At 34.8% G+C, this 25,915-nt stretch overlaps 1 protein-coding gene and 1 long non-coding RNA gene across 2 annotated transcripts; one reads left to right on the top strand and one right to left on the bottom strand.

Annotated features, from left to right (window-relative positions):
* The first annotated feature begins 872 nt into the window (after positions 1-872).
* Positions 873-3,917, top strand: LOC137387480 (ribosome-binding protein 1-like). Its single transcript, XM_068073916.1, has one exon. It carries the CDS (start codon positions 873-875, stop codon positions 3,915-3,917), a length of 3,045 nt encoding a protein of 1,014 aa, XP_067930017.1.
* A 443-nt stretch (positions 3,918-4,360) lies between these two features.
* LOC137385289 (uncharacterized) lies at positions 4,361-25,449 on the bottom strand. Its single transcript, XR_010977752.1, has 3 exons — positions 25,383-25,449; positions 15,552-15,607; positions 4,361-4,932 (listed from the first exon to the last, which is right to left on the bottom strand). It is a non-coding gene; the product is annotated as an uncharacterized lncRNA (long non-coding RNA).
* Between the last annotated feature and the right edge of the window lie 466 nt (positions 25,450-25,915).

The following is a 25,915-nucleotide window of genomic DNA, read 5'->3' as shown; positions in this document are numbered from 1 at the left end:
TTATATAATTGTACTCAGTACTTGCAGTGACAACACAATCAAGTATTAAAAAACCAGTTTTATTTACAGATCAGAAATAATAGAACACAAGATGTTCAGGGAGTTCTACATAAAATACTTAACCAGTTTTATCCAATTCTAATTGGTTAAAAAACTTCTATTTCATTTCTAAAACACATCAGGTGAAAATAAAAATGTGCAAGGTATTTCTTGTCAATGCTACCAGTAACAGTACATTCCTGGTCAGATAAGCCATTTAGAATAATAGCGGGCTACTGTAACAATGTCCTACGACATAATGCAGTGCGTCAACAATCAAATTATTCTTTGGATAATGCTAAGGGAAGATGCACCCAAAGAAAGTGTTTAACGTGTTATACTATATTTTTTTAGTCTTCTATATAACTGCCCATTGGCCAGCATTTTGGAAAGCCTTAAAAGCAATACGCAAGCTTGCTCTGCCAAGATTTGTGCTTTTGCCTTCGTTCTTCAAACTAAGGTAACTGCTATTTTCCATTAACTTATTTAGCCAGTTAAAACTGAAATAATGTGTTGCTAATTTTACTTTAGTAAATAAGGTAAGCTCACTATAATCATTTTTACAGTAGTTGTACAAAGAGATGGTCACAATAAGCATCTTTGTTTTATGAATAGTTAAGGAGACACAGTCACCCATTTAGTCTATGTTATGTTCTTGATGTTTTATAATGTCCTTGTGATATAGATGTACACTCTTAGCTTGATAGACTTTTTAGAAATTGCTGTGTTATCATATGTGCAAAATATCACAGGTTATTCTCGAGTTGGACAAAAGTAACATGAAAATGCAATGTTTTGCAGTAGAATGACCTCATTTGTGTAAAGGTAAAAGAATGTTGATAATCTTTACATTTAGACCAAGAAGTACAGAAAATGTTGAAAATCAACAGCAGAATGGCGACAATGGCAGAAAGCTAAATGGAAAGGAAAAGGACGGCTATAGGCAGAGTGACAAGACAGATGATTGTGGCAAGCGGGAGGGAGAGAAAAATGGAAAGGGAGATAGTTGTCATGGAGAGAAGGAAAATGGAGATAGTTCTCAAAATATAATAGGAAAGAAATATGGCTATGATAAGGAAGATATAAAGAAAAGTGACAGGCATATGGAGGATGGAGATGGTTGTCATGAGGTAGCGAAAGAAGAAAATGACCGTTATAAGGAAGAAGAGGGAGCTGGTTGTCATGAAAAGAAAGAAGGAGATGATTCTCAAATAATAATAGGAAAGAAAGATGGCTACGATAGGGAAGATATAGAAAAAAGTGATTGCCATATGGAGGATGGAAATGGTTGTCATGAGGTAGTGAAAGAGGAAGACTGCCATAATGAAAAAGAGGGAGCTGATTGTCATGGAGAGAAGGAAGAGGGAGATGGTTCTCAAATAATAATAGGAAAGAAAGATAGCTACGATAGGGAAGATATAGAAAAAAGTGATTGCCATATGGAGGATGGAGATGGTTGTCATGAGGTAGTGAAAGAGGAGGACTGCCATAAAGAAAAAGAGGGAGCTGATTGTCATGGAGAGAAGGAAAAGGGAGAAGGTTCTCAAATAATAATAAGAAAGAAAGATGGCTGCAATCGGGAAGATATAGAAAAAAGTGATTGCCATATGGAGGATGGAGATGGTTGTCATGAGGCAGTGAAAGAGAAATATGTCTGCCATAAGGAAAAAGTGGGAGCTGGTTGTCGCGAAAAGAAGGGAGAGGGAGATGGTACTCAAATAGTAATAGGAAAGAAAGATGGCTACGATAGGGAAGTTATAGAAAAAAGTGATTGCCATATGGAGGATGGAGATGGTTGTCATGAGGCAGTGAAAGAGAAATATGACTGCCATAAGAAAGAAGAGGGAGTTGGTTGTCATGGAGAGAAGGGAGAGGGAGATAGTTCTCCGAACATAATGGAAAAGAAAGATGGCTATGATAAACAAGATATAGAAAAAAGGGATTGCCATATGGAGGATGGAGATGTTTGTCATGAGGCAGTGAAAGAGAAATATGACTGCCATAAGGAAGAAGAGGGAGTTGGTTGTCATGAAAAGAAAGAAGAGGGAGATGATTCTCAAATAATAATAGGAAAGAAAGATGGCTACGATAGGGAAGGTATAGAAAAAAGTGACTGCCATATGGAGGATGGAGATGGTTGCCATGAGGTAGTGAAAGAGAAATATGACTGCCATAAGGAAGAAGAGGGAGATGGTTGTCATGAAAAGAAGGAAGAGGGAGATGGTTCTAAAAAAAGAACAGGAAAGAAAGATAACTATGATAAGGATTTAGAAGAAATTGACAGGCATATGGAGGATGGAGATGGTTGTCATAAGGTAGTGAAAAAGAAATGTGACTGCCATAAGGAAAAAGAGGGAGCTGGTTGTCGCAAAAAGAAGGGAGAGGGAGATGGTACTCAAATAATAATAGGAAAGAAAGATGGCTACGATAGGGAAGTTATAGAAAAAAGTGATTGCCATATGGACGATGGAGATGGTTGTCATGAGGCAGTGAAAGAGAAATATGACTGCCATAAGAAAGAAGAGGGAGTTGGTTGTCATGGAGAGAAGGGAGAGGGAGATAGTTCTCCGAACATAATAGGAAAGAAAGATGGCTATGATAAACAAGATATAGAAAAAAGGGATTGCCATATGGAGGATGGAGATGTTTGTCATGAGGCAGTGAAAGAGAAATATGACTGCCTTAAGGAAGAGGGAGTTGGTTGTCATGAAAAGAAAGAAGAGGGAGATGATTCTCAAATAACAATAGGAAAGAAAGATGGCTACGATAGGGAAGATATAGAAAAAAGTGACTGCCATACGGAGGATGGAAATGGTTGTCATGAGGTAGTGAAAAAGAAATATGACTGCCATAAAAAAGAAGGAGATGGTTGTCATGAAAAGAAGGAAGAGGGAGATGGTTCTCAAAAAAGAACAGGAAAGAAAGATAACTATGATAAGGATTTAGAAGAAATTGACTGCCATGTGGAGGATGGAGATGGTTGTCATGAGGCAGTGAAAGAGAAATATGACTGCCATAAGGAAAAAGAGGGAGCTGGTTGTCGCGAAAAGAAGGAAGAGGGAGATGATTCTCAAATAATAATAGGAAAGAAAGATGGCTACGATAGAGATGATATAAAGAAAAGTGACAGGCATATGGAGGATGGAGATGGTTATCATGAGGTAGCGAAAGCGAAACTTGACTGCCATAAGAAGGAAGAGGGAGCTGATTGTCATGGAGAAAAGGGAGAGGGAGATGATTCTCCAAACATAATAGGAAAGAAAGATGGCTACGATAGGGAAGATATAGAAAAAAGCGATTGCCATATGGAGGATGGAGATGGTTGTCATGAGGTAGTGAAAGAGAAATATGACTGCCATAAGCAAGCAGATAAGGAAGCTAGTTCTCGTGAGCTAAATGGAAAAAAAGATGGCTGCCATACAAAAGATTTAAAGGGAGATGACTATCATGAACAGGAAAAAGAACAAGATAGTTGTCGAAACCTCAATGCAAAGAAAGATGGCTACCATAAGCAAATTGGAAGAGATGGTTGTCATGAACTAGAAAAGAACGAAGACTGCCATAAACAGGATATCGCGGATATTACAGAATACTGCTGTAAGAAAAATGGAAAGGGAGATATTTGTCATGAGCCGATTGAAAAGCAACATAGCTGCCGGAAGCAAGATGTAGAGACAGATGAGATACTTGAGTTTAAAAGAGCTGTCGAAAATGCCACTGGGATATTTGGGAAGAAACGTTGTCGAGCATTAAAGTTTCTTCCTACTCTTTCTACAATAATTGAAGAAAAGGTCAGCTGTGAGGTGGAAGGTTGGTTTTTACTAGCTATTTATTCAAGCTGCGAGATTTGTCTTACTATGTATTCAAACTGGACTTAGGAGCCCATAAAAATACCTGTTTGCAATGAACTCGCAGAACGAGCTACAATATTATTAATTGAGAAATTAATCAGTAGAGCCGATAGGAAAGATGGTGAGGAAATACCATTCAATAATAGGAAATAGGAAAACATTCAATAGTATACAATAATAATAAACAATACAAATAGCAAGAACATAATTAAGTACTTTTAGGGTGGACTCATTACCAGAACATAGACCTATTAATTATACTATTAAAGGTATAGTTAATAATTAACTGTACCTTTAATAGCATAGTTTATAGGTCTATGTTACCTGATCAATACAATGTATTGTAGTACCTATTAGTAGAGTAGAGTTATGGAGTATAGTATTGGAGTATAAGGAATTTACAATAAGTGGTTAATGAAGGACCACAGAAATAATTATAGACAAAGAGTGTAATACAGGTTTGCTTTTCTTCAATAAACAGATTATTTATTATATAACTAACATCCTCTATTTTGTAGTTGAAAATTTAGTCAAAGAAAGAAACATTGACTCTCCAATACCTGCAAGCCACACCCATATTTCCAGCAGCGCGGTACATGGCACCATTAATGACTCATCCACTTCCTCTAACAAAAGAGAACAAAAAGTGAAAACCACATCAGCACCTGTAACGACTATATCTTCTGATAAACATTTGGGTGGAAAAACGCCAAAAGTTCGCAATAAAAATAGGTGTAAATTGTTTTCTTGCTTTGGATGCAGATGATATTATTATTTAAAGTTTTCTTATTATTTTTTGAATATTATTCATTCATGTTTAACCATATACTCTCTTGTTGATAGCACAGTTGCAAAATTTCAAAGATATTTAAAGATAGCAGTAAGAGCAGACAACTCAGACGTAAAAAGGCAGTACTGAATCCACAGATGTCTACAAGTGTTTGCACTGTGCCATCCTTTAATGTCCTCCACTAGTTGGTACCTCTCACTTGCTTGAAAGATCCTGCATGCCTCTTTAAGTGAGTCCGGGTTAGTTATTATCCTGGAAAATTATTAGCCAAATACATGCCAGGTATTTGCTACGGAACCAGATGCTAATGGAAAAGGTGTAAATTAACAAGACAGGGACATGAATAATAGGTTCATGTGAAGTAAGGCAATAAAATGAGAAATCAGTTTAATCATAAAAACAGATGCAGGTACTATCAATAACATGTTACAAAGGAAAGCTCTTAACTACTCTTAATAAAAAACCAAATACAAATACGTCAAATAGTAAGGAAGCAAGCACTTGCTTGGTGCCTTCAGGTAGAAGCTAAAAACGTAGGACTGCGTACATAAAGTCGCATATTACATTTTTCACCATCAGTCACTGTGTAACATCTCAAGTAAGCCTAGTAAGTTGACAATGTGTTGCAGTGGTTAATCTATTTCTGATTACTGATACCCTTGACATGTTTTGGCAGGTAGCCCTGAAAAGCTGGTTCTGATTACTAACCCAGTGATGTCAACACTGGACACTTGCATGGGCATAGTCACTGGAGACTATGCACTGATACTGGCTGCTACCACCTGATACTGTCACTCCACTCAGTAATGGTACTAGCTCTATCACTGGCTACTGGCACTGTTTACTAACATTGAGTAAACTGGCAACAGCTACTGCTTGCTAGAATTATACCTTCTATATTTGGCATCCCTAAATGGGGGCTAGAACTGAAAACTGACAAGAGTTCCTTTTTATTGGTTCATCTTTATCAGTATTTTAGCATAAAAATTTAAGTAGATTGAAAATAAAGTTTATAACTATAAAATGTTTCGCCAGTTATACAAAAATATAGTTGTTCTTTCAAGTTAGATGTTGTTCAGTTATTATAAAACTACCTTCTACTACCACCAAGGTAGTAGAAGTTTCTGTCTGAACTGATAAACTGACTTTGACGAGTCACCAAGTTGATGTGCGCTTTTTATATCTTATTTGAAAAAATGTCTTTTTGATGTTAAAGAATCTAAAATCCATACATCATAGGTTTTTAAGATTTTTAAGTTTTGCACTTTTTTCCAAAAATGGAACACAAATCGGCCCTCTTGGATGTTATCTCAATACCATCTTGAGTAATCAATTGGTTCTTGATACATCCAATCAACTTGCACCATTGTCTACATTCTTCATAGTTTTGAATTTACTACACTAGCAGCTTTAAAAGTTGGTGATCAGATTATAAGTAACTTTCAGTAAATACTTCAGAAATTCTTCTATAATTTTAATACAAATACTGGATGTAATGATCAGAGTAAAATAATTCAATTCCTTTCACAAACTCACTTTAAAAATGAACTAGAGTGTATCATTAAGTAATACCATAGATATAGTAAACCATAGATATAGATATAGGGTTTACTATATCTATGAGTAATACATTCGCAATAATGCAAGAAAGTGGTTTATGCAAATTCTGTAGACGAATTTATCCCACGACCAAACGAGCGGAGCGAACGTTTGAGCGTTTTTATGATAAATGCATGTGCACACAACTTACGAAAATTATTCATCAACAACGTCGCAAACCCTTGTTTCGAAATCTCATCAACAAATTCAACCATTGTTTTGTAGAGTCGTTTAAGTATAATAACGATACAAAACACATATAAGCCTATTTAAATATGTTACCAAGTCTTTGTAAATTGTCGACAGTCTCTTAAAACTTACCTATCTTATCGGATTATACATAAATAGACACATTAATTTGGTCGAAAATCGTGATTAAAACTGGCCAAGCCTTACTTTTATCAAAATTAGGACCGGCAGACGAAATGCCGAGCGACAGAGAATAGAACCATTAAGTCGTGCGCATTTCACGAAAAAATAACGTGCACATTTTACCAGTCTATAGCATTGTTGAATTGCCGAAGGTTTCTGTAATTAACGTAGAAGTACAGAAATCGTTTCTTTTTTGCCGATTTCAAAGTAACTGACATTTTGGAAACTTTTGAGTACTTTGGTATTCTAACTGATGTCCAAAGCAGTGAAAGTAAAGAAAATGACGATAGTATTTTTTCTAACGATTCTTAGGAGATTTTTACAATATTTAATTATAAGTTTAGATGACTATTGAAGTGTTATAGTGACACTAACAACATCGATGATGGGCAATATGTTACTGTTATTATTTCTATAATAATTTTGATAATTATAGACTATAATTATATTTATATAAATTATATAGAGAACTGTCTTTATAATTTTATAATAGAATTATAAAATAATTGTCTATATAATTATATAGACTATAATTATAGACTAATATATTATATATAACTTCCATAATTATATATAAACCTCAAAGTTTGTCTCCATCAGTTTAGATGTCTGCCTGTCCAGTTATTGCTATTAAAATTTAAATGAAAAGCTCGCAGCGAGCTGGCTTTGAACTCATGGAGATTACAACCACAAGTCTCAAACTATACATTTAACCACTGAGCTATACAGCCCTTAGCATCGCTTGCTCCTATCATGTACTGTATACTGTACGCACACACTGAACGTGCACTTTTGATTACGTGCACTAATGTTACTTTCTGCATTTGTTATTTTTTTAAATTGTTCAAAAACTAATTTTTGCTACCAATGCTTATTTTTTAATTTGTAATTTTTAAATAGGCCTCTTCAATTTTAAATGTGCCAATACGCTTCTAATTCGGGTTTTACGTAAGGTTTGATTGCTAAATCGGTAAAGGCTAATATTTTTTACGCGGACAATTGTATTATCTCGAATAGAAATAGCCTCAACATTCTCTCTTTGTTCGATGAGACAAAGTACCAGACAAAGACAGTACGATATCTCATTTTTACATTTGTGCTGGTATCGAGAGGTACCCGTATTGTCTTATGCAGAGTATTGATGGATAGAGTCTGGTGGAACAGTAACTTTTTTTATACAGAAACGCTCTTATCCAAGAATTGTTATTATTAATTCAACATATTCAGGATTTTATTTTGTTTTCTTAGTTTGTATTAATGGAACCACTACCAAATCATCTTTTATTGTAATCAATTTTACCGTTAATTGCAAAACAGACCTAATTTAGCTATTACTTGCTAATTATTTCACGTTTACGTTTAAACACGTTTATAGTTGTTTTATTTTGTTTCTTAATTTATTTCACCTACACAAAACATTTTCCTCATAATATGAAGTTTGAAAGTTACAGTCGTTTGGCAGTTTGAAAACCTTTACAGTGGTTTTATTTTTTCTCTTAATTCATTAAAACTGCACAAAACACTTTTTTCAAGATATGAAGTTTGAAAGTTAGAATGGTAACTGTTGTTATATGCTAAATAAAATAGATTTTTTTGTTCAAAAACTTTTATTACCCGAGCAATGCCAGGCATTCACCTAGTCTTTACCATTATAAAAGCAGTGTCTAACTGTTCATCTGTCCGAAACTGTTAAAGTCTTAATAGCGTTCTTGAAAAAAGATTAATTAAAGTCCATGTTTCTTAAATTGCTCCGCTCAAGAATGGAACTCAGACACTCCGTTTTACAAACCAGCGTGCTAACCACTACACTACTCAACTACCATACTACTTCACTGAATAATTATGCACATATTGATTACTCATGACGATCCCTCACAGTGCATAGGACTGCCAACCATACCGGTATAATTTAAAAGAAGAGTATAAACCAAACAATGTTGAATAAGAGTTTCCTATTAGTTTTCATATGCTAGTTTTCTTTTTCAAACCACCTGCATAGCAACTTGGTCGATCTTGTTAGTTGTGATAGAGAGGCAGTAGAAAAAGTTGTCGATGTGGAAAATGTTGATGCCCCAAAAAGTTTTGGATTTGATTCTTGCTTAGGAGGTGTAAAAAGGTAATATCCAAAACTGTTACAGAGACTGGTGAGGGTGGGTTTCACCTTAAAGTAGCTCTCGAGATGCAACGACATCAAATCTTTCATGATCTACTGTTTCACAAATTTAGCAAAAGATTTGTGAAAAATGAATTGTCTCATTAGTTATATTAGTTTAGCTATATTATATAGCATGCGAAGCTTTGTTTTAGAGTAAGAACCAAGTTCTTTTTATTCAACTAGAACCAAGTTTGTAAAAACATACATTGGCCGCATATGCTGACAATTTCTTTGATATTCTAACTTCTTCGATTTTTAATCTACAGCCTTTTCATGATGGCTGCGATTAACTGTTCATTTTTAAGCTTTTAAGAGCTTGTAATCACATTTCCAAATATTTTGCACCTACAACACAGCAGAGTAAGACATGATGAATTTTTTAATACCAAATAACTGCAATGTGAATTTTGTTGCAAGTAAACCTTTAAAGCTGCAAAGCAAGCTTTATTTTACTATGTATTTACCGTAAAACCTTTATTCGAACACCACCTCTATTTGACGGCCTCTATTTGACTGCTACTTTGACATTCTTTGATCTGTACAAACCCATAATAGAAAGTGATCAGTAGAAAAGTGTCCACAAAATTGCACTAATAATGACTTAGTTACACCAATAATAATTAATTCGTTGTTTCTGTTTGTATTGAAGACCATTTCCCAACTCCAAAGCTTTTTGTTAAAACTTTGAAAGTAACATAGAATTCATAAATGTCTCAGGTGAATAGTAGTTCCTTGTATAACACGGTCTTCATACTTCATACTTTACGATGGCAGATGAACGACTAGTTTTAGGGTAAAGGTTGTGTTTAGCGAGCAAAACTTTTACGCATTTCACTTGTGCTAAATGCGCCGCATAATAGTTTTGCTCTGCCAAAAAATTGTTTGGACGCTAATATCGACTAGTTAAGCAGTGCAGAAGAGTTGAGGTCATTTAACGTCAGTTGAACAAACATTTATTGGACAACCAAAAAATGTTCGTTTCATCGAAAGCAACAGTCAGAACGTAGCTATCCAAGCAAACGATGCAAATATTTTTGTTTTGAAAACGTAAATTTTTGTTTCTTCATGTAATATAAGTATGGTCCATCTATGGCACTTGTTCATGGATATATATTTATAGCATCTGATAGATTATCATTAATTAACTAATAAGTTTGCAGATTTATAGCATATTACTTAGTAGCATCATTGCGGTAATTTGGTCTTACAATGAATCGACGCTCGTAACTCCTCTTCTATTGCACATAAAAAGCTAGTTTTGGCTGCAAACTGTAGCAAACATATCAATGAGTGCGATGAGCTTTTATGCAACACTGTTAACATAGATATAAAATCATAATATGTCTTCCATTTAGAATGAAATAATAATTAAAAACTCTAACAAATTGCAAAGCAGGACACAGGCCTGAGTTTACAATTATAAGAGTTTAGACAATGACGTCATAGCTGGTTAGCTGTGGCGGCGGAAATGCCACGCCTCCAATTGAAAACATATTACTGAGACACCAACTTTCACCTTCCAAAACCCCACTTCGGAAAGTAGATAGGGTTACTTAACCACAACAATTCTACTTCTCCATTCTTTACTTTGTTGGTGAGTCCCATATATTAGAAGTAATTTTTTCCTAAATATTTAAATAAATAACTCCAAAATTGTATATCAAATAATTTGTAAAATCCGTTTTTTGAATAATAATTATTTTTAATTGTTATTAAAAGTTAAAAAATTTATTTATTAATTTAGATTAATATAAAAGTCCTCCAGCCAATATTTATTTTTTAGCACTGGCTCTAGACTTCAGAACGTGTAAAAAAAATTCACCTCAATGCAAGTGTATGCAAATTTTCCGAACGTACGCCACCACTGGATGTGCGGCTTTATATAAAACGATGCTTACATGATTGTCTATACTCTTCTATGTTCTACTCAGACACAGGCTATAATATCATCGCAGGCTAATTGAAAGCAATAAATATCAGCTGGAAGAGATATTTCTCGGTTTATCAATGCACATTTATTAAGAGATCTTTGACAAGCTGGAGGTAAGAGAGCAGATTTATTGCATCCAAAAAGTTTAATATTGCTTCACCAGAAAGAGGGCAAAATATAGGCAACATTCGCTTTGTCAGTAAAAGCGCTAAATCTGTTTTCCGAAAGCTCTGACTAGCCATTAGAAAACTACAACATCAGCCTTTATTTGAACACCACCTGCAATTGACCGCGACTGTAGAAGAAGGGTTAAAAAATAGAGCGCCATGGCGTTCAATTAGAAGTTTTATATAATTTATAATTTATGTTTATGTAATTATGATGTTTTATGTAATTTATAAATTTGCAAATTTATAGCTTATTGTTTGATAGCATCCTTACAGTTATTATATCTCGACTTACAATGGATCGGGAGTCATAATTCCTCTTCTATAGCACATAAAAAGCCCGTTTTGGCTGCAAACTGTAGCAAAAATTAATAAGTGCAATGAGCTTTTATGCAACATTGTCAAATATAGTTATAAAATTAACAGCGATGCTCCGATTCTAAATTCACCAGCCGATTCAGATACTGATCCGATATACCGATTCTTATTTAAAAATAATCCGATTCAGATACCAATTCAGATCTTTTGTGTTGCATAGATAGTTGTTCATTTTATTATGCAGGTGTAAATATAATGCAAGGAAAATATAAATATTAATGTATTTAGTTGTTCGTATTGATCGAAAAAATATACGTGTACATACATATTCACATACTGACATACCGTGCATGTAGTAACAAAACAGTCCATGTTTCTTGTAATTTGTGAATAAAGGTAATTACTGTTAGTGGTACAGTTCTATTTGTGATAACGAAGTCTCCCTTCTATTGCTGGATGAACTGCTGCTCCTGTACAAGTTTAGAGCAAATCAATGTTTCTGTTAATTACCGTTAGTGATTCAATTCTCTCAGTAACAAGTATCTTTCTTCTATCACTATCAATGTAGCCAGTCGTACTGAAGGGACCACTCACTTGCCACAAATGATGGAGGACAAGCTAAATACCGATAAGCCACTGGGGTTACCGTTTTTGTATGGTACAAACGATACATTGTATCGTCAGGATCAAAAGAGTAATAGATAACTTTATGCATCAACTGTTTAAATTACTTTCGTAATGCTAGTAAATAGAAATATTACACTGCGTTTTTGTCTTCCATCTTTGTTATCTTGCTCGTAATTAGCTGCAATAAACCCTATCGCTGTAATTGGGAAATACTACACTTTCAGATTACGTCCTAACTAAAGCAAAAAGGTTCATCAGCTGTGTTGATCAGACCATAGACATGAAATAAATTGTGTGGCAGGCCCGAAACTCATTAGGTAAAAGTAAGGAGCTTGCAGCTGATGATTTTTTATTAGTGTAGCAGGCTAAAATACGGGTTTTTGCAAAATAGTTGATCTGTTAAACATATCGGAAGTTTCAGATGGTTTCAGAAAAGATCGGCCGATACCGATTCCGATACCAAAATCAGGGCAACTCAAAAAATTAAAATATGCCTTCAAATTTGGAACAAATTAAAAAATTGAAAGATCCAACAAATTGCACAGCCAGGCGGGCACAGGTAGCCTGTCTTGACAAACTGTTGTTTTTGCAGAGTTGTTCCCCCGTCGAGCAGGCGCGCAACGCAACAGCTTGTCACAAGATGTACTGCACCTGATGCATCAGCTGCACTTATAGGGAGTTGTTGGTCGCTCCATTGGTAATCATAACGAATTTCGCGCAAAAATTTATGTAGAAAAAATAAGTACGCTTAACCAAAGACCAGTCTCTGCGGTAAACTTTAGTAAAACTTGAGAACTTAGGCAACAACAGCGACTAAACATGTCGTTAATTGTGTGCTCAGTCAGTTTTATTTCTATACATGTATTTGTATCAGTCAGTTTTATTTGTTCTTATGGATTTTATTTTCAATTTAATCTATTCTTCAATTCTACTAACGTTTACAACAGAGACTGGTCTTTGGTTAAACGTTGTAATCTTGTAATCCATTGTAACCAATGGAGCGACCGCCATAACATCGCAGACAAGCCGCATAGACGGAAAAGAACAACTCCCTTTCAGTGCAGCTGATGCATCAGGTGCGTTGCTGTTGCTCGCCTGCTCGACGGGGGGACAACTCCGCAAAAACAACAGTTTGTCAAAAAGGGCTAGGGGACAGGCTATAATATCATCGCAGGTTTATTGCAAGCAGTAGATGTCATCTAATAGATATATTTCTCTGCTTCCCTTTGTATATTTATTTAGAGATCTACAACAAGTTGGAGGTAAGTTAGCAGATTTATTGCATCCAAAAGGATTAATATCACTCTGCCCAGAGGAGAGTTCAAAATATAGGTCACATTTGCTTGGCTTGTAAAGGGTTACATTTATCTTCCTAAAATTCTGATGAGCTATTTGAAAAATACAATGCCAGCCTTTATTTGAATGCCACCTTTATCTGACCGCCAATATAGGGAAAGGTTGAAAAATAGAGTGTCATGGCGCTCAAATGGAAGTTTTACGTAAGTTGAACTTAAAAGCCAATTGAAGTAGCTGCTTGCAACGAACTGGCAGAACGAGCTACAACATTATTAATGGAGAAGTTAATCAGTTGAGCTGATAGAAGAGCTGGTGAGGAAGTACCATTCAATGACAGGAAATAGGAAGACATTCAACAATATATAATAACTAGCTGTACTACCTGGCATTGCCCGGGTAATAAAAAAGCCTGGTCAGAAAATTGATTTGTATTTAACTAATAAAAACATTTGCCTGTCTAACTTTTAAACTTCATATCATGAGGAAAGTGTTTTGTGTAATTGAAATATATATACAGATAATATAATATTAAATATATATTTTATAGCAAACAGATTATTATATACTGTAAAAACCTCTATTTGAATGCCTCCATTATTTGAACGCCAACTCCAATAGGACGCCACTATAGGAGAACGGTTCAAAAATACAGCGCCACCCTTTAATTGAATGACACCTCTATTTGACAACCCCTTTGACTTTCTTTGATTTTTACGGCTCCATAATAGCAAGTGATCAGTGGAAAAGTGTCCACACTATGGTACTAACAATGATTTAGTTACATCATTAAAGGTTGACTTGCAACAAAGTTCACATTACAGTTATTTGGTATGAAAAGATTCACCATGTCTTACTCTGTTGTGTTGTAGGTGCAAAATGTGTGAAAATGTGATTACAAGCTCTTAAAAGCTCAAAAACAAACCAAAAATCGCAGCCACACGAGACCGCCATAGTTTAGATTCTCTTTCCAAAACGGCTCAAATGTGATGTAGTTGTGTGAGATGGTTTCTGTTTACACTTTCACGCAACCTTATTCGTCGAAATATTTTCACAAATATACTTCACGCATTCAATAAAACTATGTCTATTGCTCTTACGCGTCTATTTTATCGTCATCGTAATGCTGTCACTTTTAGCACTGATATCTTATAACTTATCGTAAAAATTTGTGTAATTTTTTAGCCTTAGCTTGACGGAGTACATATCATTGTCTGATAATCACGACGAGCCTGTTGGTCTCTTGTGATAATCGAAAAGTGCTGCAGAAATTATTTGCGAAGTATTGGGTCACATGATTAGATTACGACTTGCCGATTAGACCAAACCGAAACAAAACTGTAAAGTATCGAGCATCTATATTTGATACGGGTCTGCGGTAAAACCTGAAGTGTTTGTCATAAACTAGTGCTACGATAAGTTTTATATTGAGCTTTTTATTGGCTTTTCAATTCATGTGAGAACATCCCATGAAAAGAAAATAACCAAATATCATGGCTACGTCATCGTAATAAAGAGATTCCAATCTACGGCGGCTTTTCGTTTTTGAGCTTTTAAGAGCTTGTAACCACATTTTCACATATTTGGCACCTGCAACACAACAGAGTATGACATGGTGAATCTTTAGATACCAAGTAACTGTAAAATGAATTTTATTGCAAGTCAACCTTTAACAATTAATTAGGTTGTTGTTGATGTAGTGCTTGCCATGGTTTTAATGACATTGTACGTGAGAAGATCAATCGTCACATTCACTAGAACTACACTCTGACTCGAAATTACCAAGGTTTAAATCTGATCTATTGTTTTCAGATTCATCCATCATGTGGTTTATAGTCTAAACTGAAAGCTTTTTGAAGCATTTTGATAAACGACGAGAATGCTCATCAAAAAAGCATACGACATAATAGCAGCCATTGTTATGGCGTATCAAAGTCCTTTTTTCAACTCCAAAGCTTTACAGTTGTTTTCTTTAAAATTCTGAAAACAACACCATCGAAATGATTAATAACTGTATCTGGCTTTTATTCAAAGCAGTTCTTTGTTTAACTTGGTCTAACATTTCGACATATTTGAAAACGATTCAGCAAAAATGCTGAGGCCTACGACCCTAATGCCGCTCCATCCGAACGAGAGGGAAAAATATTGGCGACATTAGCATCGTTTCGCCCGTAAAGGGGTTCAATTTATCTTCACAAAAATATGAGCTAGTCGAAAATGCAGCTCCACCCTCTATTTGAATATCATCTCTCATGAAATAAAATGCCATTATAGGAGAAGGGTTGAAAAATAAAGCCCCATGGCGCAAATAGAGGTTTCACTGTAACTGACATTCTCCAGACATGTATATTTAATGATCTGTTTTATAGTTGCAAGTTTAGCAAAAGAAAAGACATTGGAAATACGATACCTGCAAGCGACACCCATATTCCATCTCCATGGCACCATTAATGATTCATGCATTTCCTGTGGCAAAAGACAACAGAAAGTGAAAAATACAACAGCACCTTCTGATAAACATTAGTTGGCAAAAGGCCAAAAGCTTGTAATAGCATTAGGTGTTAACTGTTTTCTTGTTTTGAATGCAGATATTGTTTTGTGTTCTCTTATGCTTTAATATTATTCATTTATGTTTAACCATGCACTCTTGTTGATTGACCAATTACAAATATTCAAAGACAGTACTAACACCAGACAACTCAGAAGTAAAAAGACAGTAATGAATCTACAGATGTTTCCAAGCGGTTGCACTGTGCCTCTTTTCAACGTCCTTTACCTTTGGTCTCTTTATCTAAGTAAGACCAGGTTAGTTTTAAGGAGGGATCTCCATCAAATAACCAATTTTATTTTAGTAATAATATCATATGTCTCTTTCAAGAGCCATACACAAGCCGCCCTGCCTAACAAATTGTGGCAGTATTTATACTGCATAAGCAGGCAGACTAGAGGTTAACAGTTAATGGTCAAACCAACCAATTACATCGCTTCGCTGACTGCCAACTGCATGTTTTTTGCAGTTGTAACAATAAAAAAATTATTGAATAACAACTAGCCATTGTGGTGCAACTAACCAGACACCAACAAAAAGCCCATTAAAAAGTACTTATAATAGGTAAGAAACAGTACTCTCGAGAAACAGTAATACATAGCCTGAAAACAAACATAACAAAACCTGATCTCGAAAAAATGTATAAATAAAAACAGAAAAATTGTACTGAAAGATGCGATTGCGTCAAATTTTAGTTGATTTTAACAGAAAATATCGATGTTTTTCTATCAGTTGAAATGTTGTTTGTTATTACAGGCAATCTCACTGTCAAGATACTGGTAATTTACGATTAAAATCGACAATAATTGATCGCGGTAAAAACACTCAGAAAAAAAGATGTGCCCAGACTTGCCCAAAATGATGTATGAACAGTGAGACAGCCTGTCACTATCTCTCATATTCACACCGACTTTTGCTATAAAAGTCTAGTCTTAGGCGACTCTGTTGGCAGATATTTTATTTTGTGTATGTTCATGATTGCTAGAATATAATTTTTAATCTAGTTACAGATACATTACTAAAAATGTCTAAAACGCCTCAAATAAGGATACTTAAACATTTGTAATACAGTGCACCCTCGAGATACGATTACCCTGATATACGATTTTTTCACCTTACAAAGACGAACATCGTGAGATCTTCACCTTGCTATACGAATTTTATTTCACCATACAATTTTGAGAAAAGTTTCGTCCGAGTTAAAATTTGGCGGTCGGTGAGCTCATAACGCACGTCGAAATAAAAAAAGACACCAAAATATATTTGCCGAAAACATTTTCAGAAAGTTTAGAAGAGACACGATGATCGAGTTCTTTCATGTCAGCATTCCGCGTGGAAAAATTCGTGTAAAATACGCGAGAGCAAATATTCATTGGTAGCGTTATAATATATTTTACTATAAACTTTCAAGTCAGCATACGTATATAACTACAAGTATCTACATTTAATTCATTAGCTGTGGAATCTGAGACCGATACAAACGTTACAAAATGAAGGAAAAATGATTGCTATGTCAACAAAGTTGGATGTCGTAAATAAGAAGGTACCCGTATTATTAACAATGTCAAGGAATATGATCGCAACCAATCAGCATTTGCAATTATTATGAAAAAAACTCCATTAAAGCAAGCACAAGAAGGATCATACGACTGAAGATTTGAAGGAGTTAAAAAGCCATGCACGCGATCAGCATTCAAAAGGAGCAACCATTTAGAAAGGGCGAGGATGTAGAAGATAAAGAAAACCCCACATTGGCAAAAATATTTCAAGTGTTTAATTTACTGACGTGGACTGGTACATTAAAACAATGCATGTATAATATATATTATTTATCTCTTGTGTGGCATGTTTTTCATATTTTATTCATTTTATTTGTTTTTTTTTATTTTGTTTTCTTTTCTGGTTTAACCATGTTTTTGCAGGTGGGCTTGTTATATCCTATGTGAATACAATTCATCGTATGTATGTCACTCATATAACTAGCTACTCAAGATAGTTGACGCATTTACATCACCTTCTGAAACTTGTTAAAGCCCTGTCCTCTATAGGGTATAAATACGTACAAACTTTGTACGTATGGTTACAATGATTCTTGTGCACATTTCATACAAGAAAAACTACTGTAGCACCTTCTCTGGATCCTACAAGCGTTAGCTAGCTAGCAGTTTTCTGCATTGCACCAGCATTTTTTTCTTTTAAACCAGAAAAAAAATTGGACAGGACTAGACAACTTTCTTTAGCCTGCTAAAAATTCCATTTCATTACGTATTAAACTAATCTTCAAGTGTACAGCAACATAATTAGCATTAATACGTTTTTGCCTCCTCTCTGCTTTATTCGCTACATGTACCAGCTAAAGTCACGTTACTCCAAAGGTATGTACGTCCTGTATAATAGTAAATAAAATTTCATTCTTCTTTTCGATAGCCATTCAATGGTCAGGTGTGTGAGAGGCCGCGTTCGATAACTGCATCGCTCGGCCTTTCTGGCCGAATTCTGAATGGCCGAATAATGAAAGTGAAGACAGAAACTTATGAAGGATAAAATTTCGTGATAAAAAGTTGAAATTCATTAAAATAGTTCAATATACATACTAAAACTTGGTTTTAAGGGTGAGTTTGGCAAGCTAAGCTTATTTGAAGTGAATTCAAAGTTTGTTATGCGTACCATATGAAGGTGAGAACTTCTTACCGTACGATCTGCATTTGGTACACAGATTTCACTTTTTGCTATCATGTACAGCATTTTTATAAAATTTTGGACGATTTTTACCATGTTTCTTTTCATTGTGTAATTACAATGGCTTCTATACCCCGACATATGATTTTTTCGCCATACGATGCCAGCCTTGGAACAGATTAACATCGTATCTCGAGGGTGCACTGTATTAGTTTCCTTTAAATGCTGTGTAAACTTTTGAGTACCGACTACGATTCTGCCAATCTATGGTAATTAAGTCGTCGAGTTAACTTTTATCATCACGGCCTTTGTATCAGCAAAGTTCTCAGCTGCTACTAACACCGGAAACTAGTTACTAGATAAAATAAGCAAGCCACATCTTTGAATAGTGTGTTCGAATATATGGCGAAACAGACTGGCATCCCTAACAAAAGTAATGTATAGTTAACAATATCTAGTCATTATTAGCACCAATTAGTAGAAATAAATTTACTGATCACATTTGATTAGTTGATTCAAGTACAAAACAAATGGTTTTTTTGAGTTGACCAAAAAAGTGAACGCAAAACAACGTCGATTTCTTGGAACTCAATTATTCTACCCATTCTGGAAAAGGGTTAATAAAGCCATTCTTGCACCTGGTTAGCGGTTTGTGGTGTGGACTCACCTGTTTTCACTTAGTAGTGTGACGCATAAAATTTTTTGAGTAGGTCTTAATATTTGGTCCGTTGGAATTGAGCCGAGCTATGCAAAAGTGCCTGTCAATACAGCTTTGATTACACTTCATAAATCTTGCTAAAGAATTTTCATAAAAAATGCTTAAATGATATGATTGCGTCAAAAAGGTCGATTAAATGAAATTAAGACCAAATTAAAGGCCAAAACATCAGCTACAATTTGATGTCATTTTTGTCTTTATAGACTAAACCTGTCCAGAGATATAAGCGTTTGAATTAAGCCATCTTTTAAAAAGTTCAGATTCGAACGGGTGCTTTATTCATGATGTAACGAGCGATACATGTGAAAAGATTCCACGAGCAATAAATATAAGATCTCCTCATTAGCCAATCATCAACACGAAATTTTCATATAGGTCATATTAAATGTTATCGCTCGTAAACCGGTTTGTTTGTGATCTCGAAGATTCTCGTTGTTAGGGATTTTACTGTATTACTAGCTAAAAATGTAGTTACGCGCATCGACTAGTAGTAGATTCTAGTAGCTACGTGCATCGACATCGATATCTAATTTACTGATTTAATTGACATCGTTAATTTACTGAATTACTGCACCGATACATTTTTTTGACGAACAACAGAATTGTAACAATACTCAGTTCAGCAAAGGTGACTCAGTTTTCTGAGCGTCAGGTGATTAAAGATTGGGGCAGACAGGTTATAGTTAAAGCTGAAGGCATCAACAGCGTTATGCTGCAGAGAAAGATAGGAGAATGGAGGTAAATTTATCTTTAACTATGAGTATCCTTTGCAAATATTCTAAACTAACGGTAATAATTTTATTACTCATGAATAAATCTACTAATAAGTAAAATTATAACTTTTTGCTATCACGAATCACCGTTTCATAACTTTTTAACATTCATTTTTAACTTCATAACATTTGCTTAAAATCTTCTTTGGCATTTTTAGCTAGTAAATTAGATTTATGATTAGAATTTATGTTCCTTTCTCACTAAAAAATGAGGAACATCGATTGATCAATGCTCATCTTTAACTCTCAGAAACAAAGCTTCGAGTCGTTGGCTTTGCCTATTCAAGCTTTTATTAAACATTTATTCATTTTGAAAATTACACTCGCAATCTATCTAACTCTCAAATTGAAAGCTTACAGTTACGCGTTAGAACGACATATACAGTCAAACATGAATAACTCGCCCTCGGATAGCTCGAACGCATGGTTAACTCAAACGGTTTTGTTTGGTCCGTTCCCATGCAATGATAAATTGCTTCAGATAACTCGACCTCAACTTCGTTAACTCGAACAGTTTTTTGCCGAGACGGTTGTTTTCGCTTTAGAATATCACTTTATTCCAAGCCATAGAGATAAACCTCAACTTTTAGTAGTTCATAGGCGTCGTTATTACCATCATCGGCAAAATATTTCTGTCAACGACTTCAAAAGGTTTAGTAAAATTTGATTTTTACCAAACATCCACTTAGCGATGGTCCTTCGAAGGCAAGGAAAAGCGAGGTAACCTTGGCATAAACTTCAAGAAAAATTGGCAAAATTGATCTTGGTTAAAGCGCTCTAAAGAAAAAGATGTCTTTTCTTCTGAGCATTTCAACAGCGATCAAGTTTTGCCAACTTTAATCTGAAAAACGTCCTGACAGTCACATCACCTAAAACAACAAATCTAAAGTGATAGAAAAATCTTTATACTTTCTGGTAAAATATTTTTAAATTTTACTTTAGAAGCATTTAATTCGAAACAAGCCATTTATGCTTTTGATTTATATTATAGTTTGTATATGCACATGTATCTACTAATAAATACATGGACTTGTGACAGTGCTCTGATAACTTGAACGCTCTGATAACTTGAACACTTTCACTCGGTCCCGTGAAGTTTAAGTTATCCATGTTTGACTGTATAAATGAATGTCATTTATTACATTTGTTTTATTGTTACAGGATGTTTGTGTGGTTCACTAGAGGAGCAGTCAATAGGAGCAGTAATAAAATAATATTGTTGAAGACAATGCAAAACATGATTTGCAGAACATATTGAATACATCATAGCCCTGTTGCCATCTGTGCTGAAATCTTCTCTGATAGATTTATGAAGTGTAATCAGAGCTGTATTGGCAGAAACTTTTGCCTAGCTCGATTCGATTTTAACGGACCAAATATTAAGTTCAAAAGATTTTATGTTCCACCCTACTAAGTGAAAACAGGTAAGTCTACAAACCGTCAACCAGGTGCAAGAATGGCTTAAGTAATCCTTTGCCAGAATCGGTGGGTTAATCGATTTCAAGGAAATTGTCGTTGTTTTGCGTTCATTACTTCGGTCAACTCATAAAATCATTTGTTTTGTACTTGAATTAACTAATCGAGTGTGACACAGTAAATTTTTTTAACAAATTGATACTGTTAATGACTAGATAACGTTGACTATACATGACTTTTTGAGATGCAGTGGGTTTCGCCATATATTCGAACATATTCTTTTCAAAGATGGCAGCGTACTTATTTTGTTAAGTAGCTAGTTTCCAGTGTGGGTAGCAGCTAAGAACTTAATACAGAGCAGCTGACACAAAGGCCGTGATGAAATAAATTAACTCGCCGACTTAATTGGTAACTGGTAGAATCGTAGTCGGTACTCAGATGATTACACAGCATTCAGAGGAAGCTAATATGACAAGTTTTTAATTTCCCTTATTTGAGGCGTTTGAGACATTCATAATAATGTATCTGTAACTGGATTTAAAATTTTGTTCTAGCCATCATGGGCAAATACAAAATAAAATATATGCCAATAGAGCTGCATAGGACTAGACTTTTATCCCAATAGCCGATGCGAATACGAGAGGTAGAGACAGTTTGTATCACTCGTTACATCATTTTAGGCAAGTCTGGGCATGTTTTTTGGCCTGAGCATTTTTAAAACAATCAATTTTTCTTATTTTAATCTTTAAATATCTTGACAATGAGATCGCCTAACACAACAAACAACATATCAACTGATAGACAAAAAAATGCTTTCGGTTAAATGAACTAGAATTTGACGCAATCGCATCTTTAAGGCTCACTTCACAAATGAATTGAAAAGAATCGATTCTCTTGTATCTTTTATTTACTGTAGAATTGTATTGACTCGGAGCATCTTACCAGTAAGAAATGAATCTTTACTGTCCCAATCTTTACTGTCCCAAAAAAAATGCTTTCGGTTAAATGAACTAAAATTTGACGCAATCGCATCTTTAAGGCTCACTTCACAAATGAATTGAAAAGAATCGATTCTCTTGTATCTTTTATTTACAGTAGAATGGTATTGACTCGGAGCATCTTACCAGTAAGAAATGAATCTTTACTGTCCCAATAGAGGAATTGACGTGATTCTCTATATTCAACAAGCAAGACGACAAGTCAAAATGGACCAATCCTTCCCTTTATAATTACTGCGTTGATGAAAAATCCATCACAGAGAGTGAGGTTCTAAGTAACACAAATCTGTTACTTGATGTGCACTACTGTGTATTACTCAAAAGCGAATACGTCAGCGCAGTCTCATGTTGCCACCCACACACGTTTTCAAATCTTTGATATCACTACGAATGTTCAATGATGTTCAATGGTCAATAATATGTACTGTGGGCAGTAGTTTTATGGTTTGTCTGCACACTGATAATAAGCTTGTTTATAAGCTTTATAGCTGCTCGCGATTAGCATTGATTCTACTGAAAAGCCTTCATAAAAACTCGTCTTTGTACCTGTACTATTATACAAAAACAACGATCATAGATCGCAGTGCTATTAGATCCACCCAAAACCTTGCCACAATAAATTGAAGAAGTTAGGTTATGAATCATTGTGCCAAAACCGAACCATTTGCATAGTTTTTCCTTTACTCACGAAACACAGCATAAAATCATAGTTTCAATTTTTTAAATTTCCGTATCAGGATGAATGAAAGAAATTTTGCAAACATCGACCTAAACAAGTTTCTGCTATTGAAATCCTTTAACACTGGACCAAAGATATTTTTGGCTACTACATTTTTATATTAGATAAAGTGGGTCTGCCTTTGGTCAAACTGCAAAACCGATAGTTTTTTTTGCAACTGATTTCACTAAACTACAAAATATTAAACATTCCTTTTGTTTTTCAAATGCACTGAACTATCTGCAGAATTTTTTGTTGATTTAAAAAAAAAACTTTAAATTCAAGCTATATGACATAAACTCTGCTTTTACAGCAAAAATATGAGTATATGTCAGCAAAAAATGGTAGGCATGACTTAATTCTACCAGAAAAAGCAATGATATCCCTAGTGAAATATTGGATGTATGCAAACAGTCAATAGACTGAGCTAATGCGTGTAGCTAAGTTAGCAAATATGGGTTATTGTTATTTCAATATATTGTCAAAGGTCAATTTTTGTAAGAATCGATAGAGAATTAATTTTGTTTATTTGGGAGAATTGAATTGATTAAAGTAAAGATAGCTAATAAATTGAAAATCGAATTGTGATGTTTTTGCAATGAATTGTGATGTTTTTGCAATGAATTGTGAACTGAATCAATTCTTACAAGACATAGGCTATGATCAATGATATACAGCCCCCATGGGGCTGTATATCATTGCTATGATGCAAAAGAAATGGGAATTGAATTGTTAATTTTTTGATGAAAATTGAAATTAATCAAGTCATTTTTCAAAGCCATGCAATCATCTTTGGCTTATACTATTGTTACTTCTCTAGCGTATTTTAGTATTTTGTTACTTAGGTATTAGCAGGGCCGTATCCTCCTATACTGCAGCTACTGCCATGGCAGTACCATTTTTTGAGGCTCAAAATTCCGGAATTGGCGTCATTTTTGCTTGATTTTAACACTTTGGCTGGGGAAATGGCCAAAATGTCGTTTATCAGTTGTGTGGGGAAACGGTCTTTGCGTCGCTTTTAGTATAAAGCTGCCGTCTCGCAACGTTAAACAAAGGATATGAATGCTAGTAAGTTTTAAATATCATCAACAAGATAATAGTCGATAAATTAAAATATAAAACAATTATCCGAAACGCGTTGCTTTGTGCTAATGAAATCGCGCCGCCTTGGAAAAGAATAAAAGCTGGAAATACCAGTCAACATCGGCTCGACTTTCAAAACGGTAAAATAAAATATTATTTGATTCTACGATTGTAAGTGATTTTTTGGTGTGATTAGAATAACAATAATTCAGATGATGGAAGTAATGTAAAATTTTTAGACTTTTATAATACTTGGAATATACAGAGAAAAACGATCATTGTGGTAGCTCGCACGGCAACGTTATAGCGTTGGACTCTACCGAAAGGAATGCTTCAAGCATTTCATACAGAGACAATTGTACATGGTTGTGTTTTTTGTAGGAGTAGATATGTAAATGAATGCTTATGTACAAAAGATTTTGTTCATAGAAATAAATTAAGTTTGAGCTATGCATGTAACATGCATAGGTCAAACTTAAAAATCTACTGGGTACTACTTGCTCAGTATTATAGACTATAGTATAAGTACATTATCTTTAACATGGTGCTCTATTAATTTTACTTTTTAACTCTACAATATTATTTAATTAAATTATTTCATAGGAGACTACTCATCTCCTACACCATTCAGCATTGTACCCAGTGATAATTCTACCTCATGCTAGCTGTGGCCAACCCCTTTAGCAGCTCCCATTTACATTATATTTTTAATAAGCGTTGTTAAAGACAATCTCAGTAAACATTTTTATATTTAGAAAACTGGATTATAATGTCAAATTTTCTGTTAGAACATGTGCCCCATCAGGAGCCAAGTGTGCTAGATTTGCATCATTTTGACTAGTTATACTAAAGATTTTCCCGGGGGAGAACCCCCGGACCCCCTCCCCCCACCAAGAGGGCGCTCGGTACCCCTCTTGGAGTCTCCCTGCAGTACCATTTTCAAACAGGTGGATACTGCCCTGTGTATTAGGCGTTGGTTTATAAGAATACAAATTACCTTTATATTACAAAAACTATATTCGTGCATTGGCACAGTAAAGATCTAGATCAAACTTTACAATATTTAACCATTTTAGTGAGACTACACACCGCAGAGATAATTAATCCTATAAACATAAAATAGTCAAAAGTGAAGGATTAAATCAGCTTTTGTGTCGTGTAAAAGTATCCGTGTAAGGGAATTTCTTGCATTACTCACACAACAATGTACAACTTGTGCAGCATAAAGTATATCAGTAAAAGAACAAATCTCCACAAAAATGTTTAAGCAATATATGAGCAGCAAAGCATGAAAGAAAACTCATTTACCTAATTCGAATTAAATTTACACCAATACGCGCATGTTAACTAACTTCCGTCACGCCTGCAGCCGATAACAGTTAACGTCGCTTGAATCGCTGTAACGCCCGAACATATGACCGTTACCGAATGTCGTTGACAAGTAAAACATGCAAGAACGTTTACATGTAAAAGGATTATTACTAACTGACGCCACTCGGGTGCCTGAGAATCGATAGCAACGATCTGTCTGTCCAAAACGAAAGATTACTTAGTTTTTTCGTGACGTCAATTTATCGTTGTCGGCCATCTTTATAGACAATTTTTTTCGTTAAAAGCACGAAGCTTTTGTAACGATTTTTTGAAAACCTGTTTTTGTTTGCATTTTTTATTATATTGTCAAAACAACACCAAAAAGTATTATTAAATAAAAGATAAACGATCGTTTTCGACAAATATGAGGTCAACAGAACACTATTTTATCATTAAAACCTCAATAAATAATATTCACAAACAAACATGACGGCTTTTTCGTGAACGAATGCATGTGTAAACGGCTTGAA

The sequence above is a fragment of the Watersipora subatra genome, chromosome 1 (assembly GCF_963576615.1).
Source record: "Watersipora subatra chromosome 1, tzWatSuba1.1, whole genome shotgun sequence".
Lineage (NCBI taxonomy): Eukaryota > Metazoa > Bryozoa > Gymnolaemata > Cheilostomatida > Watersiporidae > Watersipora > Watersipora subatra.
Note: the sequence above shows the minus strand (reverse complement) of the source record. Positions and strands in the feature narration are given on the sequence as shown.